Source organism: Rhinatrema bivittatum, chromosome 1 (genome assembly GCF_901001135.1).
Source record: "Rhinatrema bivittatum chromosome 1, aRhiBiv1.1, whole genome shotgun sequence".
Taxonomy (NCBI): Eukaryota; Metazoa; Chordata; class Amphibia; order Gymnophiona; family Rhinatrematidae; genus Rhinatrema; species Rhinatrema bivittatum.
The window spans coordinates 541,951,238-541,974,860 of NC_042615.1; the positions used below are offsets into that span (position 1 = coordinate 541,951,238).

Below are 23,623 nucleotides of genomic sequence, written 5' to 3' on the forward strand. Positions count from 1 at the left end.
GCAAGATGGCCACCATCGAGTAGGTCTGCTAAGACGCTGTTCGAGGAGAGGGTTTCTTCTTTTCTGCATGCCACACACAGAGGGAAGACTAAGGGGGTCGGTTGATTCCCTGTCTGTCAATACCTCTCAACCTCGAATTGAAGGTTTCTTTGCGGGAGCAATGGCGTCAACTCTGGAGAGCTTAGTTACTGGAGGAGTATCGCAAGAGCAGGTGCTCTCTTCCTTGACTCCTGAAACCACCTTGAGCCCTGGCAAGCTGGTGAGACCAGCACCCCCCGCCTGGACAGCATGGCCAATTCATCTATTGGTTTGATATGCATTTTATGCAGGAAAATCGGTATAAAAAAAAACTATAAATAAATCTATCTACGGTAAGCAAACTTGCTCCTCATCACCCACACAATGGCCTACCAGTCTCGCACCATCCCTTGGTCACATGTTTCATGAGAGGACTCCTCAGGTTACATCCACCGGTGGCTAAGCCTCCAGTGCTGTGGGACCTCAATCTGGTCTTGAAATAGCTTATGTTGCCCCCATTTGAATCTTTAGAGTTGTCCCATGAAGTACCTTACATGGAAAGTACTTTTCCTGGTGGCAACCTTAGCCAGGTGAGTTAGTGAGCTACAGACTTTAGTTCACTATTCCCCTTACTTGCAGTTTCATCATGACAGTGACTCGGACACATCACATATTCTTTCCTACCAAAGGTAGAATCTGATTTCCACTTCAACCAGACTAAACCTGCCAGCATTTTTCTTAAGACCACATACCAACGAGAGAGTGATTGCTCCAGATGATGGGCCATAAATGTGCTGTGGCTTATTACAAGCGAATGCAGTCGGATAAATGTTTCCCAATTTAATTTTTCAACCCAAATGCTCTGGGCCATCCTGTAGCCAAATGGACTCTTATCCAACTGGTTATTGCAGTGCATAGCTTTCTGCTACTTCCTGAGGTCAGAGACCCTCACCAGCAATCCAGAGGGCCCATCAAGTGAGGGTGATGCTGCTTTGGTGGCCCATCTTCATGATGTTCAATTACTGGACATTTTGCAGAGTTGCCACGTGGTCTTCATGTTGCATTACTGTCTGGATAAACGGGATTTTTTGGATGCAGTACTCCACCTTTTTTTTTTCCCAAGCTATAAGGCTGTCCACGCTAGGACTTGAGTGGCTGAGCTCTCAGGCACATAGCCAATGCCATGCTTGGACTGCAACTTCCATTCTGCAATACTAGCTGGGGACTCCCAGATAGCATAGTTAATTCAGCCTGCTTTATAGTAGGGGAAAGAGCAAACTTATTGTAAAGTGTTTTCTGTAAATAGCAGGATGAGTTAAGTCATGCTGACCGGCCTGCCTTCCTGGACAGCCTCAGGAAAACCATGTGCTGCAGGATCGGCTTTTTTATAGACTGAGAAAGATGGTGCCATGCAGGAAAGGCAGAGCAGCCACACAGAGCAAAGCTGTGATCTTTGTGAAGCTCCAAGGCTGCCCTCTAGTGGACATCCCAGACAGCATGACTAATTCATCCTGCTATCTAAGGAAAATAGTTTACAGTAAGCAAATTTGCTTTTATCCTGAAAATCTCTGGAAAAATATAATCTAAGATCGTTAAATATCCCATATTTGGGGGCAAAGCAGCTAAATATACAATCTTTTGCATGTTTTTCTTAAAATGAAAAAGATGTTTATTAGGAACACAGTAACCAAATAGGAGTACAAGATCTGAAGTTGAGAAACTCGGTCTGCCTTTTTTTAAAGATAGCAGAAAAATAAGTTAGACTACTGACTGAGAACCAATGTTAACTGACTCAAGACTGTATTTATGGGATCTATAGCCTCCACCTACCAGGAGTTAGCTGCTATGTGGGAGTTGGAGGTGTTTAAGGCTGAGCCTGCTAAATAGTTGTCTAGAGACAAACCAGTTGCAGAGCTCTCCCATGATCAGACTGAGGGAATATATCCCCCTGCAAATTTTTTATTTGAAGACCACATCCCATCAGCACTACAACTGGTTTCCATGACTTAAAGAGAACTTGCTGGTCCCTGGCCTACAAAGGGTTGAGAAACTGTTCCAGTGGATATGGTGGTGGCTTTGCCAGTGGTAAGAAGTTGTAGTGGGAGAACTTTGTATAATGAAATACATTGTACTGTACATTAATACATCAAGTATTTTTAAGTTTGCTTGCATGGTGTACTTCTATTTCCCACTGTCTGCTGTGCTTGTGTCCTATGCTCTTCTAATAGTATGTGAAAGAAACTGCTGTGATGTACTCAGTGTAAACTTTGATTTTCCAGTTGACATATCTGTTTTTATTTTTTTCCCTGTCACAGGATGAATTCCACCAGACACTGAAGGATGCTGGTGACAAACTTGTGGTGATAGACTTCACTGCCACATGGTGTGGACCATGCAAAAATATTGCTCCTATCTTTGAAGTAAGTTAAGGTAGAAAATGTCTAGTGATAAAGTAATTTGTGCCCCATGGTTGCTTCACAGTTCTGCATGTGGAGCATCTTTGGTTATTTTCATCTTGCATTTCAAGTTATTTAATCTGGCAATTCTCTTCTTGTCCTGCAGATCTGTGGGTCTTTCGTTGGATCACTCATCCAATATCCATCTAATAGGGCTTGGGGATAGATGTGTCTTTTTTCTGCTGCTGTTTGCATATGTGTAGCATCAAGTCTAGAAAAATCCCAGGTACCGGAATCTCAGGCTCTGGTGTCCAACAGAAGAGATACTGGAGTAGGCCTAGGCAATAGAGTGCTGTGGTGGCTGCTGCCAGAAGGGGCTAGAGAATTGTCTAATGGGCCAAGGAGAAGCTGGGTGGGCAGGAGGAAGAAAATGTGAGTTCTCTTCTGAATTTTAAGCTGGTACTTCAAGTGGTTTAAATATTTTCCTACTCTTATTTGAGTTCATTAAATTTGTGTGTTTGATTTGTTTTAAGGCTTTTGCATGCCTTTGCCCTTCTACATCAGTTTTCACTTTTTCCCACACTCTTCCAGCTTCTTACCTTGTTCTTCCTTGGCACATTTATCTCCCCCCTGCCCCCACTTGCTGTGTTCAGGTATGTATTGGCTTTTCTCTGTACTATTGAGTCCTAATTCAATGTCTATTGGTGGTACATGTTACATGTCCAAAGTTGCTAATAAGTGGCTTTGTACCAATAGATGTTTTCTCCAAGGACAAGCAGGATAGCAGTTCTCATGTGGGTAAAATGTGATGGAGCCTGATACAGATCTTCAAGTTTTTAGAACTTTGACTGTGCCTCAGTGGGCATACCACTATACCAAGTGGCCTTGTGGATGCCCCTTCATTCTCCTTTTGTACAGAACCCACAGGCTTTATTTCCTATCCTGCTGCTTGTTCTTTGGGGGGAGGGAATTACAGGATCATTCTTTCACGGAGTCCTGTAGTTTTCTTTCATCTCCTTGTAGTTCCCAGGGTAGTTGGTTCTCCTTTCTGTTCTCTGTCCAGCAAGCATAGACCTCTCCCAGTCAGTTTGATTTTGCTGCCCTTGTTTTCTGGCCAGCCATGGTTAAACAGACCAGCTTACAACAATGCCCTTGGTGTGCCAGGATTGTCTGTCATTGATCTCATGATACATCAGTCATGTGCCTGGGGGTGTTTGACATCTGAAGGTATCACCTGAATACAAAGAACTTCCAAAAGGGTTATAGTCCCTGAGCACACACCAAACCTATGCGCACAACTTTATTTTACACACAAGCCATGGCACCACCGGAAAAGAAACTCAAGGCTCAGGGCCTTTGCCCAGCATGCCACGTTAGAGCTGCACAGCATGAGGAGGCCACGACCCTGTGTAATACAGTGCGAAGAGGCCCTAGGGGATCCAATTCATGGCCCTCCCCAGCTGGTACCGGGTTCCAGCCTCTCAAACAGTATGCCAGATCTAGCATTGCACAGTGGGACCCCCTCAAACAGGTGTCCCCAGGGACATGGCACCCCTTAGTCTAGACCCAGCATCCATCTCCTGGGTGGAATTCTTCAAAGGGGCCATGCAACCGGGGCCTCCTATAATACAGCCACAAGCTCCACAAGAGGACCTCAATGTCCCGGGACCCTCTATGCCCAAGGAAGTGATCCCACTGTCCACAAGCCCCACCTTCGAGGACACGGACAACTCGGATGAGGGTTCAAAACCCCTGGAGGAAGGGGATTCCCTCAGGGACAGAGCCCCACCAAACCATGAGACGCTTCTTCACAAAGGACGAGCTTCCAGACCTGGTCACACACAGCTTAAAAGAGCTTGCTATCCCAGGCACAAGTGCCTCAGGGGAACCTAAGACTAACCCCCTACTAGAGGGACTCCGTCAGACCTCCCGTCATTTCCCACTATTACAAGCCGTCCAGCAACTAATTGACCTGGAATGGGATGCCCCAGAAACTACATTCAAAGGAGGGCATGCTCTGGCAGCCATGTACTCTCTGGACCCAGCTGCCAAAGATCTCTTGGCATGTCCAAGAGTGGATGCCATGGTCTGCACGGTCTCTAAGGACACTACTATCCTAGTGGAGGGAGGAGCAGCACTCAAGGATGCTCAAGACAGACATCTGGAATCTATCCTCAAACAGTCCTTTGTCATCTGTCTCTACAGATCACGGCCTGCTGTGCCGTGGTGACACGCGCCTGCTTATCACAGACCAGGAAGAGCACTCCCAGGGAAGCCCTGGAACCAGCAGTAGCATTCCTTGCAGATGCTGCTTCTGATCTGGTGCGCACCACAGCTAGAGGAGTCATCCGCCGTGGCAGCCAGAAGACAACTCTGGCTCCGAAACTGGTCAGCCGATGCATCTTCCAAAACGAGACTCACAAGGAAGCCCTTAAAGGGAACCCTCCTGTTCGGAAGCAAACCAGAGAAACTAGCCAACAAATGGGGCGAGTCCCACAGCCGTGGCTACTGGAGGACAGGAATAAAACCAGCAACCCTTCCCCCAAACTTCCAGGGGCAGAGGATCACAGCGCTTCAGCCCATATCAAGCGGCCTGTCCCACAGGCTGAAGCCAGTCCTTTCGGAACAAGCACAACAAAAGGGGAGCCAGCTCGGGCCCAGGCCACAGCCAACCCATCCAAAGGAGGGGTTGGCTGTGGCAGGCTTGCCCTATTCTACCAAACATGGGTTGAGAGAACTTCAGACAAAGTGGGTCCTTGCCATCATTCGAGAGGGATATTACCTGGATTTCCACCACCTCCCTCCAGACAGGTTTGTGGAATCCCCCTGCCATGACCCTTCCAAGAGGATGGCAGTGGAAGCTACACTGGCCATATTACTAGCCTTAGAGGCTATAACACCAGTGCCTCCACAAGTAAATACTGGACATTATTCCATCTTTTATTGTTCCTAAGAAAGAGGGAACATTCAGGCCCATCCTGGACCTCAAGTTGGTCAACTGTCACCTGAAGATTCCTTGCTTCTGCATGGAAACCCTATGCTCTATAATAAGGGCGATACAACTGGGAGAGTTCCTTACATCCCTGGATCTGTCGGAAGCCTACCTACACATTCCGATCTATCAAGAGCATCAGCGTTTCCTATGCTTCACGATCCTGGACTGCCATGACCAGTTCTGGGCACTACCATTTGGGTTAGCCACAGCACCCTGGACGTTCACCAAGATCATAGTGGTGGTGGCATAAACACTGAGGAAGGAAGGAATCCACATATATCCTTATCTAGACAATTGACTGATCAGGGTGAAATCCCCAGAGGAGAGCCACCAGGCGACCAACAGTCAAAACTCTACTGGAGAGCATTGGGTGGGTGGTCAACATAAGAGCTGTCTGCAGCCCTCCAATCTTTAGAATACTTGGGAATCTGGTTCAACACCAAACAAGAAAAGGTCACCCTGACACTGACAAAGGAGATCGAAATCGATGACCCAGTTGCAAACCCTGTGAGTGAGCTTTGCCTCACAGCATGGGACTATCTACAGATCCTTGGCCTCATGGCATCCACACTGGAAGTAGTGCCATGGGCAAGAGCTCATATGAGACCCCTATAGCGCTCACTACTATCACAATGGAATCCATTGTCCCAGAACTACACTGTACACCTTCAGCTCCCAGACAAAATCTGGACCCAACTACGATGGTGGCTACCAGAAGACCATCTGAGCCAGGGAGCAAGACTATCCTCACCATCCTGGATCCTGCTCACCACGGACACCAGCCTACGAGGATAGGGAGCACACTGCCAGGAGCTGACCGCTCAGGGACAACAGAACAAAGTCGGGGTGGAACATCAATCGCCTAGAGGCCCGGGCAGTCAGACTATCCTGCCTATGGTTCGATCACACTCAAACAAGTCAGAGTAATGTCAGACAACACCACAACAGTGGCCTACATCTGCCAGGGAGGAACCAGAAACCAACATGTGTCTCTGGAAATAGACCCCCTAATGTCATGGGTGGAAGCAAACCTTCAAGAGATCTCAGCTGTCCACATCGCTGGGAAAGACAATGTTGCTGCGGATTACCTCAGCAGAGAAAGTCTAGACCCAGGAGAATGGAGGCTGCCTACCACAGCATTCCAATTGATAGTAAACCATTGGGGAACACCAACCATGGACCTCCTGGCAAGCCAGTCCAATACCCAAGTGCCCTGCTTCTTCAACCGCAGATGGGAACCTCAGTCCCAGGGAATCGATATCCTAGTACAGACCTGGCCACAGGAGACTGTTATATGCCTTCCCGCCATGGCCCCTATTGGGTGCAATCATCCACAAGAGAGAACACCACAGGGGCCCAGTACTTCTAGTGGCCCCAGACTGGCCAAGAAGACCGTAGTATGCAGACATGTGAAGACTGCTGACAGGGAGCCCCCTCCCTCTACCTCAACACAGAGACCTGCTCCAACAAGGACCGATCCTCCACGAGGATCCAGATCTAATCTTACGGTCTGGCCATTGAGAGGACTCGCCTGAGGAAGAGCAGATACTCGGGGGCAGTAATTGACATCCTACTCAGAGCACGCAAGTTCTCCACATCCCTAACAAGGATTTGGAGAGTATTCGAAGCCTGGTGCAAGGACCGCAACATTGTCCCACGCTCAGTCAAAATTCCGGCGGTTTTGGAATTCCTGCAGAACAGGCTACAGAGAGGATTCTTTCAACTCCAAGGTACAGGTGGCAGCATTGTCATGCTACGGAACCAAGAGCGAGAGCAGCAGCATAGCCTCTCACCCGGATGTCTCCTGCTTTCTGAAAGTCAAGCAGATCAGACCACCCCTAAAGTGGCTGGTCCCTCTTTGGAACCTCAACCTGGTCCTGGATTTCTTAGGAGCCTCTTTCAGACCTCTTTGCAGCCTGTTTCTCAGACTATTAACATTGAAGACCACCTTCCTGGTGGCAGTCTGTTTGGCCCACCGTATCTCCGAGCTACAAGCACTGTCCTGCCAGGAGCCATTCCTCACTCACCCCAGGAACTATCCAGTTACGCACAATTCCGTCGTTTCTCCCCAAAGTGGTATCTCACTTCCATCTCACTACCATCACCAGATGAGCATAAGAATTCGGAAGAGTCTCGCAGTCTATGCCAACTCAACATCAGCAGACTCCTAGTCAATACCTGGAAAGGTCGGAATCTGTATGAAAGACAGACCATCTATTCGTTTTTCACAGCAGGAAGAAGCAAGGGGAAGCAGCCTCGTGAGCAACCATAGCCTGCTGAATCAAGGCGGCCTACATAGAAGCAGGCAAGCCACCGCCTTTACAAGTCAAGGCCCATGCCACTAGAGCCCAGGCAATGTCCTGGGCGGAAACCAAGATGCTGTCACCCACCGAGATCGATCTGGCGGTGACATGGTCCTCCATCCACACCTTCTCCAGGTTTTGCCACCTGGATGTTCAGGCTTGTGAGGACACAGCATTTGAAGGGCAGTACTAAGTGGGTCACAGGCAGCCTCCCACCCAGTTCAGGAGTAGCTTTTATACATCCCATTGGTCCTGAGTCCATCTGCTACACGCTAGGAAATGGAGAAATTACTTGCCTGAATTTCGTTTTCCTTAGTGTAGACAGATGGACTCAGCATCCCACCCACAGCTGCCGTTCATGGAATTCTCAAGGGACATCACTGAACAGCGAGTGATTCACGGGTAAGCCACACTTCTCTCCAACTAGAACACCCATCCTACCAGGTGTCAACATTTCTCGGTTGAGGGCACTGGCAGTCTCCAGCTATAATCAATTCATCCAGTTCAAGTTAATTAAGTTAACCAAGTTATAAGTTATAAAGTTAATCAAGTTAGCCAAATTAGTCAGTCATATATATATATCCGCAATTGCTTTTCGAGGAGAATACTAAAGATCTGCACTTCCTGCAGGGGTATATGTACTGGGGCTGACGTCAGATTGAAATCTGATCAGTCTCCAACTGCTATCAGGAGTATACTATACCCATTGGTCTACACAAAGGAAAACTAAATTATCAGGTAAGTAATTTCTCCAATAGCGCGTCAAACGTGTGGCCAAGCCCCCTGAAACTAATAGCACCTGCAACATGCAAATGCATGTTGATGGCCCTATTAGTTATTCCCACGCAATACAGAAAGCAACGCCTGCCTAAAGGCTGGCGTTAATTTCTGCTGGCACTAAAAGTGTACAGAAAAGCAGAAAAAACTACTTTTCTGTACACTCTCAGACTTAATATCATAGCGATATTAAGTTGGAGGCCCCAAAATTTAAAAAAAAAAAAATAAATTTTAAATCAGCCGGCAGCCTGCAGGTTGAAAGATGGATGCTCAATTATGCCAGCATCCATTTTCTGAACCCATGGCTGTCAGCGGGTGATGCTGGTAAAAAAAAGTCTCCGCTCCTGTCAAAAAGGAGGTACTAGGGCACTAGCACCTCTTTTACCGCGGACCCTCATTTGCATACTAAACCTTCACCACAGTCGGCCCGAATCATTGGAACTCTCTCCCTTCAGAACTTAGACTTGAACATTGTCCAATTACTTCAAAAAAAGACTCAAGACTTGGCTCTTCACCCTAGCCTACGCCTAATTCGGACTTAATCCGTCCTACACACCTGATGCAAATTATCATGTTTTTTCACTACCAAACAACCATAGATTTATTCTCATAATACTCTAGTCGCATTTAATCGCCTGTTACAGGTTTGACTACCAATCTTTACTAACTCTGTTAAGGATTCTATGTCATTTTGAGTTTAATTGTTTTATATCCCAGTTCTTATTTCCTGTTCTCTGTAAGACTCACGTTAGTCATTTCAATAGTTGTCTGTAAACCGAAGTGCTTAGTGATTTTTGTCTCTAGAACCTCTGTATATAAAAAATGTTAAATAAAATAAATCGAATGGCACACATTGGGAGAGCGGGCGCTCGCTTGGAGCGCTGGCTCTCCCATGAATTTTACTGTATCAGCCCGATAGGACCTCTTCACACTGTCAAGTGTTAAAAGCAATCACAATCAGCACATGATGCCAGGAGCAGACAGGCCAGCAGTGACTAAGAACCCTCCTGAAGCATCCCATGCTGAGGAGAGCTCATCTTTGAAGGCCCAGGAACCACACCAGTCTCAGTGATCCCAGTATTAGCCATCAATACACCTCTTCTTTCCCAAGAAGACATGGCCACCTCTGCTGCCTCCCAGTTGGTGTTTGCATTAACTATCATTTGAGGAGCTGGACAAAAGATTCAGGAGGCCTTCAAGGCAGTGTAAAAGTCCTTGGTACTCTGGCATCAGGACCAGCATGAGATGGAAGTTGAGATGTTCCTGCTCATGTCCCCTCAGCTGCCCAGCAGCTGTGTAATGGTGCTGATTCCCAGAGAAGAATCTGTCTGGTGGTTATCCTGATGGCAATCTCTCTTCTTCCTCCAATGGACTGTTCCCTGAGACACTGGCGTTCCAGACCCAAGTAGACAAGTACACCCCTCTGAGGCCTCGTCTGCTCGTCGGGAAGTCAGGGTCTGACTGAACTTTCTTGGAGATATGGCTAGAGATCTAGTGATGCTGCAGACAGAAGGATCAATGGGTCTTCAAACTTTCTCATAGAGAAGTCCTTTCCTGAGGATCTATTCACTGGTTTTATTAGACAAATGACAGGGTCCATTCCCTTTACTTGACAGCGAATGAAAACAGAAATAACAAGCTGGACATTCTCCAGTTTGTAGAAGGCTCCCAAATTCAATGGGCAGCTACCACCAATCTGTGTTGGTCAAAGCTGTTAAAAGGATTGAGCCATCCCTCAATGGTCAAAGCTTTTAAAAGGATTGAGCCATCCCTCAATGCCCCTGGGGAAAGGATTCTAGAACCATGGATACTCATGGGAGGAAGATGTTTCAATGGGCTATGCTAAATGCCCACAATCACCTATCAGCTCTTCAGAGGCCAGTACTTGCAGGACGTATTGAAGCAGATGCAGGGGGTGGCTAAGCAACTTCCTCAAGCAGCAGGGCACCCTCCAGTCACTGGGGAAAAGGGAATGGCATACAGAAAACACATGATCCTCTTGACCTTTTTGTTTTTGAAACATTTAAGTCTCTACTTTAAAGATTAGTGCCTGCAGACTCATCTGGCTGCAGGCCTCAGACTTCTGACCTGAGATCCAGGGAGGACTTGCAGATGTGCTGTGTACAGAGAAGCATCCCTTTTAATTAAGTGGTAGTACAGATACATCAACCCTTCAGCTCTCAACAGCCATTCCAGACCTGCCCTCTAGGAGGTTTTGAAAAATGGAGCAGACATTTTTTGTTTTCCTGATTCTAAAGAAAACAAGATTACACTCCCATTCTAGACATAAGGGCCTCTAACAACTTTCTGAAAAGTTAGACTTTCCTGGACACTTTGCCCTTCAGAAAGGGGACTGGCTATGCTTTCTCTAGAGGATACTTGCATCCAAATTTCCTTGTCACAAATTTCTCAGAATAAATGTAGGAGGCTGTATCCTCCAGTATTGTACTGCCTTTTGGCCCAGCATCAGTCATGTCTTACTGTGGTGGCAGTACACCTGTTTAAAAAAAGAATGGTGCTGCATGTCTCTAACTGGAGTATTGGCTGGTCAAGAAATCATTGCAGGAAGATGCCACAATCAATGCACATGACCATCTAGGTCAGAGCTTTCCAAACTTTTCATGTTGGTGACACACTTTTTAGACAAACATAATTTCGTGACACAGTAATTCAGTCTACCAGCAAACCAGAAGTTAAAGGTTAAACGAACAAAATGTATTTCAACAATTTATGTATGTTTCCTTAAATATATACATAAATAAAATGTTTCACAACACAACCTCTCATAATAAATATTTGCAGGCTTCCACTTCCTCCATGCTGATCTCGTACATTGTGAGATCGGCATAGAGAAAGTGCTACTCTTGCACATTCCCAAAGATTACATGTGCCAATCACTAAAAAGTAATTTTTTTTTTTACCTTTGCTGTCTGATCTTAGTTTTCTAATCGGTTGGTCACAGGCTATTTTTTCCACCTTTCCTTTCTTGTTTTTTTTGCCAATTCCTTTTACAGGGTCTTTTTTTTCTATTTCTTTTCTCTCCATCTGTCTTCCCTCAAACACACAATCAGGTTCTCATTCTCACACGCTATCTCACAGGCTCTCTCTCACATGCCTCTCTCTCATACACACAGGCTCTCTCACTCCTACATGCTCTCTTGCTCAAGCACAGGCTCTCACTGGCACATGCTGTCCCTCTGCACGGGTTGCCGAAGGATGGGCTCTTCAGAGGCCCTGATCTTCCCTGGCCGTGACACAGGATCTGCAGCGGCCCTGCTATCGGGTTTCCTCCTCTTCTCGGGCTGCCGCGACGTGGGATCCGCAGCGGCCCTGCTATCGGGTTTCCTCCTCTTCTCGGGCCGTCGCGACGTGGGATCCGCAACGGCCCATTAATGCTGCTCTTCTGTACGCAGCAGATGCTCCTCCTCCTTCCTGCCCACGCGGCTCCGGCAACGTTTTTCTTCCAGGGCTGCACAGGCAGGAAGGAGGAGGAGTGAACGTGACCCTTTTCTTCGGGCCGTGGTGATGTAAGCTCCACCACTGCCCGCCGATCTTCCTGCTATAGTTCCCTGCTTCCGCCGGCCCTGTGGACCGGGTGACGCACCTCCACACTACAGGCGACACACTAATGTGTCCCGACACACACTTTGGAAAGCTCTGATCTAGGTATTTGTTGGAGCTCTGCTAGACATAGCATGGACAAGAGCCTGCCTTCAGCAACAGAGGACTATCTCCTCACAATCTGCACTGGAAAGCTTCCAGATGAATCTGCAAACAGCATGGGATGTGTTGATGTTCAGCTGGAGCTGAGTTACATGTACAGTTTGATGCCATGAAGACTTTCTGCCCCCACTATAACACATGCCTTCTCTTAGTGGCAGCTCCCAGATTCCTCACTCCAGCATTCTTTGTGGTTCCTATACTCTGCATGTCCTGCTCTTATGCAGCACTAGAGCCAGCTTGGGAAGTGCTTCCAGGAGGGGCAGGCAGTCCACCAAACACAGCACAGGTAGCACCAAACAGCAGGCACTTTGGCTGGTTGAGGGAGAGGTAGGACTTGAAACATCACATAAGCAGCACTGGAGAGTGGGTGTTTTGCTGATGAGGTTGGACTTGAAATGCAGAATGTAGTTTGGCTTGCACTAGCTTCCAGCAATAGTAAGAGGCCTTGAAACACTATCAGTAACTCTAGAGATGCTCTTTAGTCAATCTAAAATTGGGGTGAAGATCAGTCTAAACAAATTTTCACCCATAAATTCCTGGTTATTTTTCAAAGGTGAAAACAGTTTTAAACTGAAAACATGTCTCTATTACTGTATACTTGGTGTTACAAAGTAATGGCACAGAGGATTGAGTTCAATAGCTAAAGTATAGTCCAAAGCCAGAAATTGTTCATTTCAGATAAGACCAAGAAAACTTCCAGTTTTTAAACCTGGAATAAAAGATGTCTTGTGTCTAAATTTTTCTCACACTTTTGTCTTTGTAGCAACTGGCTAAACAGAACCCAGATGTATTATTCTTCAAAGTTGATGTGGATGAAGCTCAGGTATGCTAATTTTGGACAATTACTTCTGTCATGCATGTGGTTTTGTGTTGGGATGACATGCTGTTCCTAATTTTTCAGACCATGGGTATGTAGAATCCATTAAAAAAAAAAAAAAAAAAACCTCCTTTGCAAAAAAAAACTGCAGTAAATTTGTAACTAGCTATGGCATAACTATGCCTTTTTAAAGCAAGGGATATTTAGCTGGTCAATGGCTCTTAAGTGTATCTTCTCATAGGACAAGTAGGATGGTAGTCCTCACATATGGGTGACATCACAGGATGGAGTCCAGTCACTGAACACTTGTCAGTTTCTAGAACTGGCTGGCACCTACTGGGCATGCCCAGTATGGCACTAAACCTGCAACCATCAGGGGTCCCCCTTCAGTCTTTGTTCCATGCAGCAGTAGCCAAGTGGGTTAAGGAGCTCTTAGACTCCTGACAGGAATTTTCCTCTCAGAATTACTGCAAACTTTCAAACCCCACAGGGGTCCCTCTCAAATTGCTTCTGCGGTACTCCAGTAAGTGTTTTACCAGATTCCAGTCTATTCCCGTCAAGTTTGGCCCTCATGGCCTACTGGCTGTCAACCGCACTGCGGCTCAATTTTTCAAAGGCCATGGCATCAGGGTTCAGTCGGTGCCATGACTGCACTCGCACCATGTCCATAACAGACCCCCATAAAGTCTGTGTAATGTGCCTCGGGTGTGAGCATGTCCTGACTTGCACCAAATGTGCCTTAATGACACCAAAAGGTCGCAAAGCCAGAATGGAGAAAATGTAACTTCTCTTCAGTTCTCAAACTCCGTTGCAGTCTATTGCTTCGACGTCGGAACTGCCGTCCACTTCGCGCCAGCATTGGGCACAGGCCGGTGACCATCCGGCGTCGACTACTTCCCAGCCATCGACTACCTCTACTCCCCCTCAGGACAGAGGGGATCGAAGCATCTGCATAGACACCGAAAGCCTCGGACCATCAAAGGAAAATCGACCACTCCATCGTCCAAGCCGCCATCGAAGAAACCCCGTCCAGAAAAGACATCAACCCTATCTGAGACCAGGTCACAGAGACAACCCTCACCCAGACGGGTATTGGGAGCCGTGACTCCACCTTTAACGGCGGTCCCTCCGGCTACACCTCTGCCTCCTTCCCTTCCAGGGCTGGTTGCTCCAGGTCTCTGAAGCTGGACCGGATGGTTCAGGAGGCAAAAATGATAAAGGGAATGGAACAGCTCCCCTATGAGGAAAGACCAGAGAGGTTAGGACTTTCAGCTTGGAGAAGAGATGGCTGAGGGGGGATATGATAGAGGCATTTAAAATCATGAGAGGTCTAGAACAGGTAAATGTGAATCTGTGTTACTCTTTTGGATAATAGACTAGGGGCATGCCATGAAGTTAGCATGTGGCACATTTAAAACTAATCTGAGAGAGTTCTTTTTCACTCAACGCACAAACTCTGGAATTTGTTGCCAGAAGATGTGGTTAGTGCAGTTAGTATAGCTGTGTTTAAAAAAGGATTGGATAAGTTCTTGGAGAAGTTCATTACCAGCTATTAATTAAGTTGACTTAGAAAATAGCCACTGCTATTACTAGCAACGGTAACATGGAATAGACTTGGTTTTTGGGTACTTGCCAGGTTCTTATGGCCTGGATTGGCCACTATTGGAAAAAGGATGCTGGGCTTGATGGACCCTTGGTCTGACCCAGTATGGCATGTTATGTTCTTATCGACAAGGCGATGCAAACGTTCCAGGTTCCTCTGATGCTGACCCCAGCACAGATTGCAGAACAGATCCCATTCCGGCAGCTCTGGCACTGCTGTTCTCGAATGGAAGCGCTTATAGATGCTTTTCCACCAATGGCTCCGGTGCCTTCTCCACTTGCTCTGTCATCGGGAGGAGAAACACCGTTCAGTCTTCCTCCCTCGGGAGTCCTGCCAATGCTTCAGCCATCGGTGCCTCCAATAGCTCCCTCGCTGCCTTCAGAGCTTAGACCTGGGACCTTCTGGAATACCTTCGTCCCGTCCCTCTTAGGTTTCTAGAGGGACAGGTGACGATTCATCTCCAGACACAGATTTATCATCGCCACCCTCTGCTACTGAAAGCAGGAAGCGTTCTCCTCCAGAGGACTTATCCTTCATCAATTTTGTGAAGGAAATGTCTGAGTTGGTTCCCTTCCAATTACAGACTGAGCAAGACGATAGACATCAAATGATGGAGCTGTTACAATTTCTGGATGCTCCCAAAGAAATCACCTCCACCCCTGTCAGTTCTTTTGGATCTTCTCAAGAAGAATTGGGAACACCCTGGTTCAGTAGCACCAGTCAACTGAAAAGCAGATACCACATACTTGATCCAGCCAGCTCCAGGGTTCCAAAAACCTCAACTGGATCACCAATCTGGGTGGTGGAATCTGCCCAAAAGAGGGCACAACACTCAAAGCCCCATTCTTCCTTCCCTCCAGGCAATGAGCAGAAATTCCTGGATGCCATTGGTCGGCGTGCCTTCCAGGGATCAATGCTTATCTCTCAGATTGCATCTTACCAGCTTTATATGACCCAGTACAGCGGGGTCCTATTCAAACAAATACAGGACTTTGCGGAGTCTCTTCCTCAGCAATTCCAGGAACAGCTGCAAGCCCTAGTTAACAAAGGTTTTGAAGCAGGGAAACATGAAATAAGGTCCTCTTATAACATCTTCGACACTGCTTCCAGGGTTTCCGCAGCTGCTATTTCTGCAAGAAGATGGGCCTGGCTTAAGTCTTTGGACTTGTGCCCTGAAGTCCAGGACAGATTGTCTCCAATGCAAGGCAAGATCTGACAATCTGTTTGAACAGATCCAGCAAACGGTGGCACAACTCAAGGAGCATCATGAGACCCTTCGCCAACTCTCTGATTACTTCTGAATATTCGACCAAACAACTATGTAGGAAGGACTCCAAAAAATCCCATCACCCAAAGTCGTCCTACCCACCACTGTCTAGAGCTCACTCTACGAGGCCTTTCCAAAAAGCCCAGTCCAGACAACCTCATAAGCAAAAACCACAAGCAGCTCCTCAGCCAGGCCTTGCTTCTGGTTTTTTGACTCCTGCATAGAGAGCAGCAGCCAGCTTCTACTGCCGCATGTACCAGAGGGAGGTCTGTCATTTCAACAAACGGCTCACAATCACCTCTGACCAATGGGTCCTGGCCATAATCTCTCAAGGGTATCACCTGAACTTTCTCTTCATCCCGTCGGCATTGCTGTCTTTGGCTTCTGTCTACTTTGGAACCCCAACAGGGATTGAGACACCAGGGCCAATTTTACTGCGACATGTACAGGGAAGGATTTCTCACTTTTACACCTCTTGGGCAACTATCACCTCCAACTGTTGGGTCCTCCATTGCCAAGGAGGGCTACTGTCTGCATTTCAGGACCATACCCAATCTTCCCCACAGAGTGAGCCAGCATCAGTCCACCTTGAAACCTCTGCTCCCTACAAGAGGTCTCTACACTGCTCCAACATCAATCCATCAGACTGATTCCCAGTTCACAGTTGGATTGGGGGTTCTACTCCCAGTACTTCCTCATCCCCCAAGAAATGAGGGGGCTGCACACCATCTTGCACCTCAGAGCCCTCAACAGATTTCTTGAGAGAAATTCAAGATTGCTAAAGTCCATTCTTCCCTTTGTACAAAGCAACAATTGGATGTGCTTGTTGGACCTCAAGGTTGCTTACTCATATCTATGCACCACTCTTCCTGGCAATACCTGTTTTTCATGTCAACAGTTGGTACTACCAGTTCAAGGTTCTTCCCTTTGGTGTCTTGTCTGTCTCTAGTCTTCACTAAATGTCTAGTGGTAACAATGGTCCACCTCCAGAAGAAGGGAATCCAATTGTTCCCGTACCTTGATGACTGGTTGGTGGCGCATCCAGCACCCTAGAAAGCAACCTACTGGCAATTCAGTACCTGGAAGGGCTGGGTCTAATCAATTATGAGAAGTCCAGCCTTCAACCAACTCAAAACCTCCAGTTCATCTGTGCCCACACAGGGATGAGCATTCCTTCGGTAGACAGGGCCCACATGCTGCACACCCTGGTCATCCAGATGACTACTCACACTTCAGCCCAACAGCTCTTGACCTTGCTGGGTGACATGGCGGCAGCCATCTGTGGTACCCCTCATCCCTTCACATATACAATGACTGCAATGGGGTCTCAAGTTCACATGGACAACCAGGTCACTATGTTCTTCATTAAACAAGGAAGGAGGGTCAGGTTCCTGGATATTGTGCACAGGTAATGCGTATCCTGGAATGGGCAGAGGAGTACTCAGTCTCCCTTAAGGTGACCTACCAGGGGTGGAGAACTCCAGCAGACAAGCTAAGCAGGATCTTCCACCCCCATGAGTGGGAGCTCGGCCAGGGCAGGCGCTCTGCTCAGTGTACCCCAGCCAGAAACATCTGGTGCCAGATGCGTTCCTCATATGGATGGGAGGACTCCTCTATGCTTACACACCAATTTCACTCATTTCATGGACTGTACAGAAGTGCAGATCTCATTCGGATCGCTCCAGTGTGGCCCAGACAGCCATGGTACACTTATCTGCTACATCTCTCCACCAAACAGCCTATTCTGCTGGGCCATGGTGCAGATCTACTGTTGTAGGACAGGGGCACCCTGCTTAATCTGTTGCAGATGACGTGGAGATTGAAAGGGCAGTATTGAATCACGGTACAACTGCCCTCAGGCGTCCAGGATGTTTTGATATCATCCAGAAGTCCTCCACCAGATGTAACTATCAAGGAAAATGGCTAAAATACACAGCAAGGTGCACTGCCTGGAGCATGGACCCATTCTTTTGCTCCCCAGAACAGCTTTGAGTACCTCCATTCCCTATTTCAGGCGGGACTGGCAACTGCTTTGGTGTGCATGTCAGTGTGACTTATGGCTTCTACCACCTCTGCCAGGGACTTCCAATTTCTAACCATCCCCTAGTCTCACACTTCATGAAGGGCATCTTGTATCTCAGACCCAGTCCCCTGGGATCTCAATCTAGTTTTAGAGCAGCTCAATCTGCTCTCCTGAGATCTCTCTTGGAAGGTGCTATTCTTGGAGGCCCTGACCTCTGCAACAAGAGTCTGAAGTACTGGTTAATTACTTGCCGTACTTGGAATATCATCATGACAGTGACCTTACGGACCCACCTTTCATTCTTGTCTTAGGTGGTCTCTGGTTTATATGAAAAACAATCACCCTGCCAACCTTCTTCCCAAAGCCACACAGATGGAAGGGAACAGCAGCTACATGCACTGGACTGCAAATAAGTCTTGGCATACTATAAACGGAACGCAGTCCGAAACCAGAGCCTCACAACTGCTAGTTTCCTTCAACCCAATCGCTCCAGGTCTCCCAGTTTCTAAAAGGACTCTTTCCACATGCATTTTGCAATGCATCCAATACTGTTATGCTAAAAGGTCAGACTCTAGCTAGTTTACCAAGAGCTCGTTAGAGCAGGGGTCGGGAACCAATGGCTCGTGAGCCAGATGTGGCTCTTTTGATGGCTGCATCTGGCTCGCAGACAAATCTTTAAAGTAAAAATCTAACAAACCCCCCACCCTCCTGACCACCCCAAGACCTGCCTGGTGGTCCAGCGGGGGTCCAGGAGCAATCTCCTGGACTTGGGCTGTCGGCTGCCAGTAGTCAAAATGGTGCTGACGGCCCTTTGCCCTCACTATGTCACTGGGGTTGACCAATGGCGGCGGTAGCTCCAGTGACATAGTGAGGGCAAAGGGCCGTTGGCACCATTTTGACTACTGGCAGCCGACAGCCCAAGTCAGGAGATCGCTCCCGGACCCCTGCTGGACCACCAGGGTCTTTTGGCAGGTCTTAGGGGGGGGGCATCAGGAGGGTGGGGGGGTTTGTTAGATTTTTACTTTTTTATTAAAGATTTGTCTGCGAGCCCTGGACCACCAGGGACTTTTGGCAGGTCTTGGGGGGGGGGGGTCAGGAGGGTGGGGGGATGTAGTAAACTAATTTGGTCTTGTATGGCTCTCACAGAATTACATTTTAAAATGTGGCGTTCATGGCTCTCTCAGCCAAAAAGGTTCCAGACCCTTGAGTTAGAGCAATGGCTGTCAGTAGTCCATCTGCATGAAGTCCCGATCCAAGACATATGTAAGGCAGCTACATGCTCTTCCCTCCATATCTTCATGGCTCATTACTGCCTAGACCAGCAAGCTGTAGCAGATGCAGTGATAGGGAAGGTCCATAGTCCACTCAAGGACCAAATTAGAGCGGCTGCTGTGGACCAGGTTGAGCGCTGCCAGTCACTCAGCCTCTTTGAAACCACCCAGCTTTCTGCAAGGACGTCTTCATGCTGCACTCGCAACCTTCAGCTGGAGGCTCCCAGACAGCATGGCTAAGTCATTCTGCTCTCTACAGAAAAGTTTACGGTAAGTAAACTGTCTTTTACAGTAGACAAACTTGCTTTGTCTTTTGAATTGAGCTATTTTTTGCCCATATTTCTAAGATATCATACACAAAGGAGGGAAGGCCCCTCCTATTCAGTGGACTGTAAATAGACTTTGACCTATTACATGAGAATTCAACCTCCATTGTGAGGATTGTAAAACTGAGAAACTTAAGTCTAGGCATTGCTGTTGCCAAATGCAGATTGTATAACTGGCTAGTAGACTGTAGCATAGTTTTATGCATTGGATTGCCTTCAGATCACTGTCAAGGCTCATCAGGTGAGAGCCATGGCTAACTCAGTGACTCACCTAAAAGCAGTCTTCATTGAAGACATCTATGAAGCTGAACCTTGGTTAGTTCACACATTCACATCCCACTGCTGCAATAGTTAATTCTCCACAGGGGTCTGGGTTGCTTATTCTGTAAGCATTCTATTACACATCCCTCAGCTTGGGATTCCTCATGGCTAAGTCGGCCCTTGTTGATGGAAAAAGCAAGTTTCATTACTATAAATGGAGTGTTGTAGATGACAGGAATAACATAATGCCCACCTGCCTCCCTAGAAAGTTGATTTCCTTGCTAAATGTAAGTTCTGAAGCTGGTCACAAGGCAGCACAGGCTTGGAAACCACACCTCCCTAGCTTGGTAAACTTTTGCTAGTGAGCATAGTCTTTTTTTTTGCCATCATTGGATGTCTCCACATTTTGTCTAATTTGTCTTGCTGTCTATACAGAACCCAGCTTATGGTAAACGTGCTATAATACAAAGGCTGCCACACCTAACTTTCCTCCTTCCTGGGAGGAAGGTGCATTCTATCTGGTCTTTAATAGTATGTATCTTTTGCAATTGGCTCCAGGAACTTCTGGAAGCAAGACAAATATTTCAGCCAAGATGAGTTAATATGCTTGAGTCTGTAAATTGTCAATGCAAAAATTTTGTACACTTCCAAAGTGAGATCTGGGCTGGATTTAAGTGGCCAGCTCCTATAGACAATAGGGAGAGGTTTGTCCACCACCTCCATCACATCATGGTGTAGGCAACACAAAGGCAGCAGCAAGCAGAGCCAGGAAATTTAGCATAGTCTCCTGCCACCCTCATGTTACAGAGCTACTGAATACATCACCCACAGGTGTTGGTTTCCATGGTAACAGGGAAACCATGTAAGGGTAGATAGCAAGGAGTCACAGGGCAGATGAGCACAAAGGTTGCAGGAGCCCTGCACTGAATTTCCTGGTTTTGTCACAGCTGTTGTGGGACCTGTACTGCAGCAAGTGAGGGGGAGGGGGATGATGTGAGGCAGAATGCCTGGATTTAAGCATGCATCAGTGGCAACACTCTGGGCCTATCTTAAAAAAAAAAAAAAAAAGTGATGCCAGAGGTAGCTGCATGTCCCTAAATCCAGGCCTGTGTGAGATGGAGGGACGTTTCAGTGGCTTCTGTATAGCAAGGAAGCAATTTTTCTCACCACTGTGTGGCTTACATACCACAAAGTAGGTTAGAGCAAGAATTCTAGAGTCTACAAAACATTACAGATGAAATCTAGGTTGCCTAGGTGTTCAGTTTATAGCCAATTTAGGAGTAGCAGAAACAGGAAAGGGAAGGTTGGAAGGGAGAATTTTTTTTTAAAGCTGCTAGTCTTAGAACAGAGAGACACAATTTCCAAAATAACTGAAGCCAAAAAGACAAGCTTCCAAGTCTAAATTTCACTCTTTCAACAGTATGAAGTATCTAATGGCAGCGGAAGAAGTGCAAGGAATTGTGTGGGGCAAAATTTTGGAGTCTCAAATTTCATCTCTACATTGTAGAGTGCAAATCCTTTTCAAAATTACTACTTGCAGCATTCAGCTAGATGGTGCAATCCATCTTGCATTATCTCTGCAAGCTCTAATTTTGTCCTGTTTTATGCTTGCATTCGTGGGCTGAACCTTTTTGATATAACTTCCTACACAATAGCCAAAATTAATCTATCACTTAGCGAAGGAGTAATGCCAGACTCACTTAAAAATGCAATAAGAAAACCAATACTGAAAGAAAAAGTGACCCAAATGTCTTAACTATAGACCTGTTTCAAACTTACCTATGCTTGCCAAATTAATAGAAAAAGTGGTTCAAAAGCAACTAGTGGAACATCTAGACAATAACATACTCTACCCCTCACAACATGGATTCAGAAAACAGTATAGCACCAAAACATTACTAATTTCTCTAACAGTTAACGTACTACACGGATTTGACAGCGGAAAACACTATATTATGATACTTTTAGATCTATCAGCAGCATTTGACACAGTAAACCATAGCATACTACTGAAAAGACTAGAAATAGGATTACAAAACAATTGAATGGTTCACATCCTACCTTAAAAGATCTTGTCAGGTACAGATAAATACAATATGAGACAAAATTGAGAGAGAGATATATTCAAATACTGCAGAACCCGGCTGCCAGAATACTTACTGGAAAAGGCAGAAGAGATCATATCACCCAAACACTTGCTGATAGAACAGAGTGCAATTTAAAACGCTATGCACAGTTCATAAACTAATCAAATGCTGATTGGCTAAACACTGCAGAGATCTCAGATCTGCCAATAAAGCTCTACTAACCATACCCTCGGTCAAAACAGCAAAACTGACCCAAGTTAGAGAGCACTATCTTTAGCAGGGCCAATATTATGGAACACATTACCAATCGAGTTAAGACTAATGAAAGATTTAAAACTCTTCAAAAAAAAAAAAACAAAGTTTAAAAACATGGCTCTTCAAAAAAGCCTTTCACAGTGAGGTCGTTGAATAAGCTGAAAGTCACCCAAAGCAGAATTTTTTACTTTATTATTTTTCTCAATTGAGTATTAAATTAGGACAATATAAAACATGATTATCTTATTAATCATATAAATGGAAATCCCAACCCACGTTCCATTAAAGTATATTACTGAAACATGTAACTGAAAATTTATTGGCACCCTCTGGATAATTTAGAAACCAAACTTATTTCATGCCTAATTGTAAACCGTTGTGATGGTGCATTACTTAAACTGTATAGAAAGGTTTTTAAATGTTACCCTACTCCTTGTTGGGCATGTCTTGTTTTTCTGTCTTCAAAGTTCTTCAGATGTGATGTACTAGCTGCTAGGAGAGCACACAGGTTCACAATAGCATAACTGTACTTGACTGGCATGCCCAGACTGAACTGTCTAATTTTTTTTTTTTTCAGGATGTTGCTGCATTTTGTGAAATTGCATGCATGCCAACATTCCTATTCTACAAGAGTACTATAAAGGTAGGTAAATGTTACTTCATTCAAAAATGTTAGGACTGTTCAGTTCCATTTTAAAGCTAGGCACGAACAAGCACTAAATGGCAAATGGAAGAAGTGAAGAACAAAGTTAGAATGCACAACTTTGTTCATTAGGATCCATAGTGGCAAGGTCTCTGGTCTCAAAGCAACTTGCTGACCTTACCTGTTTTTTAAATTAAAACTTTTTTCTTAAAGAATCTGGTCATCTTCCCGTTAAACTACCCTATAATTTGGACTGTAGACTATCACTAATGGTAGAGCTTCATTTAAGTGTAAAAAGTAAACATTTCCTAGCATGTAGCAGATGGACTCAGGACCAGTGGGTATAATGTGCTCCTGATAGCAGTTGGAGACTGAGTCAGATTTCAGTCTGACGTCAGCACTACATATACCCCTGTAGGAAGCTCTGCCCTTCAGTATTTCTCCATCTCCTTAGCAGTTTGGGACTCTACATACTTGCTCAGCATTAGGAAATCCAAACCAGAAAGAAAATTCAAAATCTTACCTCTACAAGATGAGCCCCACTCTCCTGCAGTGATACCTAAGGGCCCCTTCCCCAGTCGAATTCCTGAGGTGATTTCAGAGATCCTTCAGAGGTAAGCCAGTTCCCAGCGTGGACTTAGCCCCCAGGAGGGAGTGGCTGAGAGGTAGCGGGTGCAAGACAAGAGCACAGTGGTGAAGGTATTTCCCTCTTCTCCCCCCCCCACCCCCGATGGGACAGACCCCTGTGGGCGTCTCTCCCATCGGGTTGAGCAGCCTCATCCAGGCTAGACCCCGATCCGGCTCGAGGGTCCTCCCACATGGAGACCTAACTAAGCCATGCATACAACGGCAGGCCGG

At 46.4% G+C, this 23,623-nt stretch overlaps 1 protein-coding gene across 1 annotated transcript in view; it reads left to right on the plus strand.

Moving 5' to 3' along the window:
• Positions 1-23,623, plus strand: part of TXN (thioredoxin) — a 51,331-nt gene that overhangs the window by 17,789 nt on the left and 9,919 nt on the right. The window contains exons 2-4 of the mRNA XM_029614951.1: positions 2,334-2,438; positions 12,976-13,035; positions 22,700-22,765. Coding sequence (XP_029470811.1) covers positions 2,334-2,438; positions 12,976-13,035; positions 22,700-22,765 — 231 coding nt within the window. The remainder of the gene's footprint in view (positions 1-2,333; positions 2,439-12,975; positions 13,036-22,699; positions 22,766-23,623) is intronic.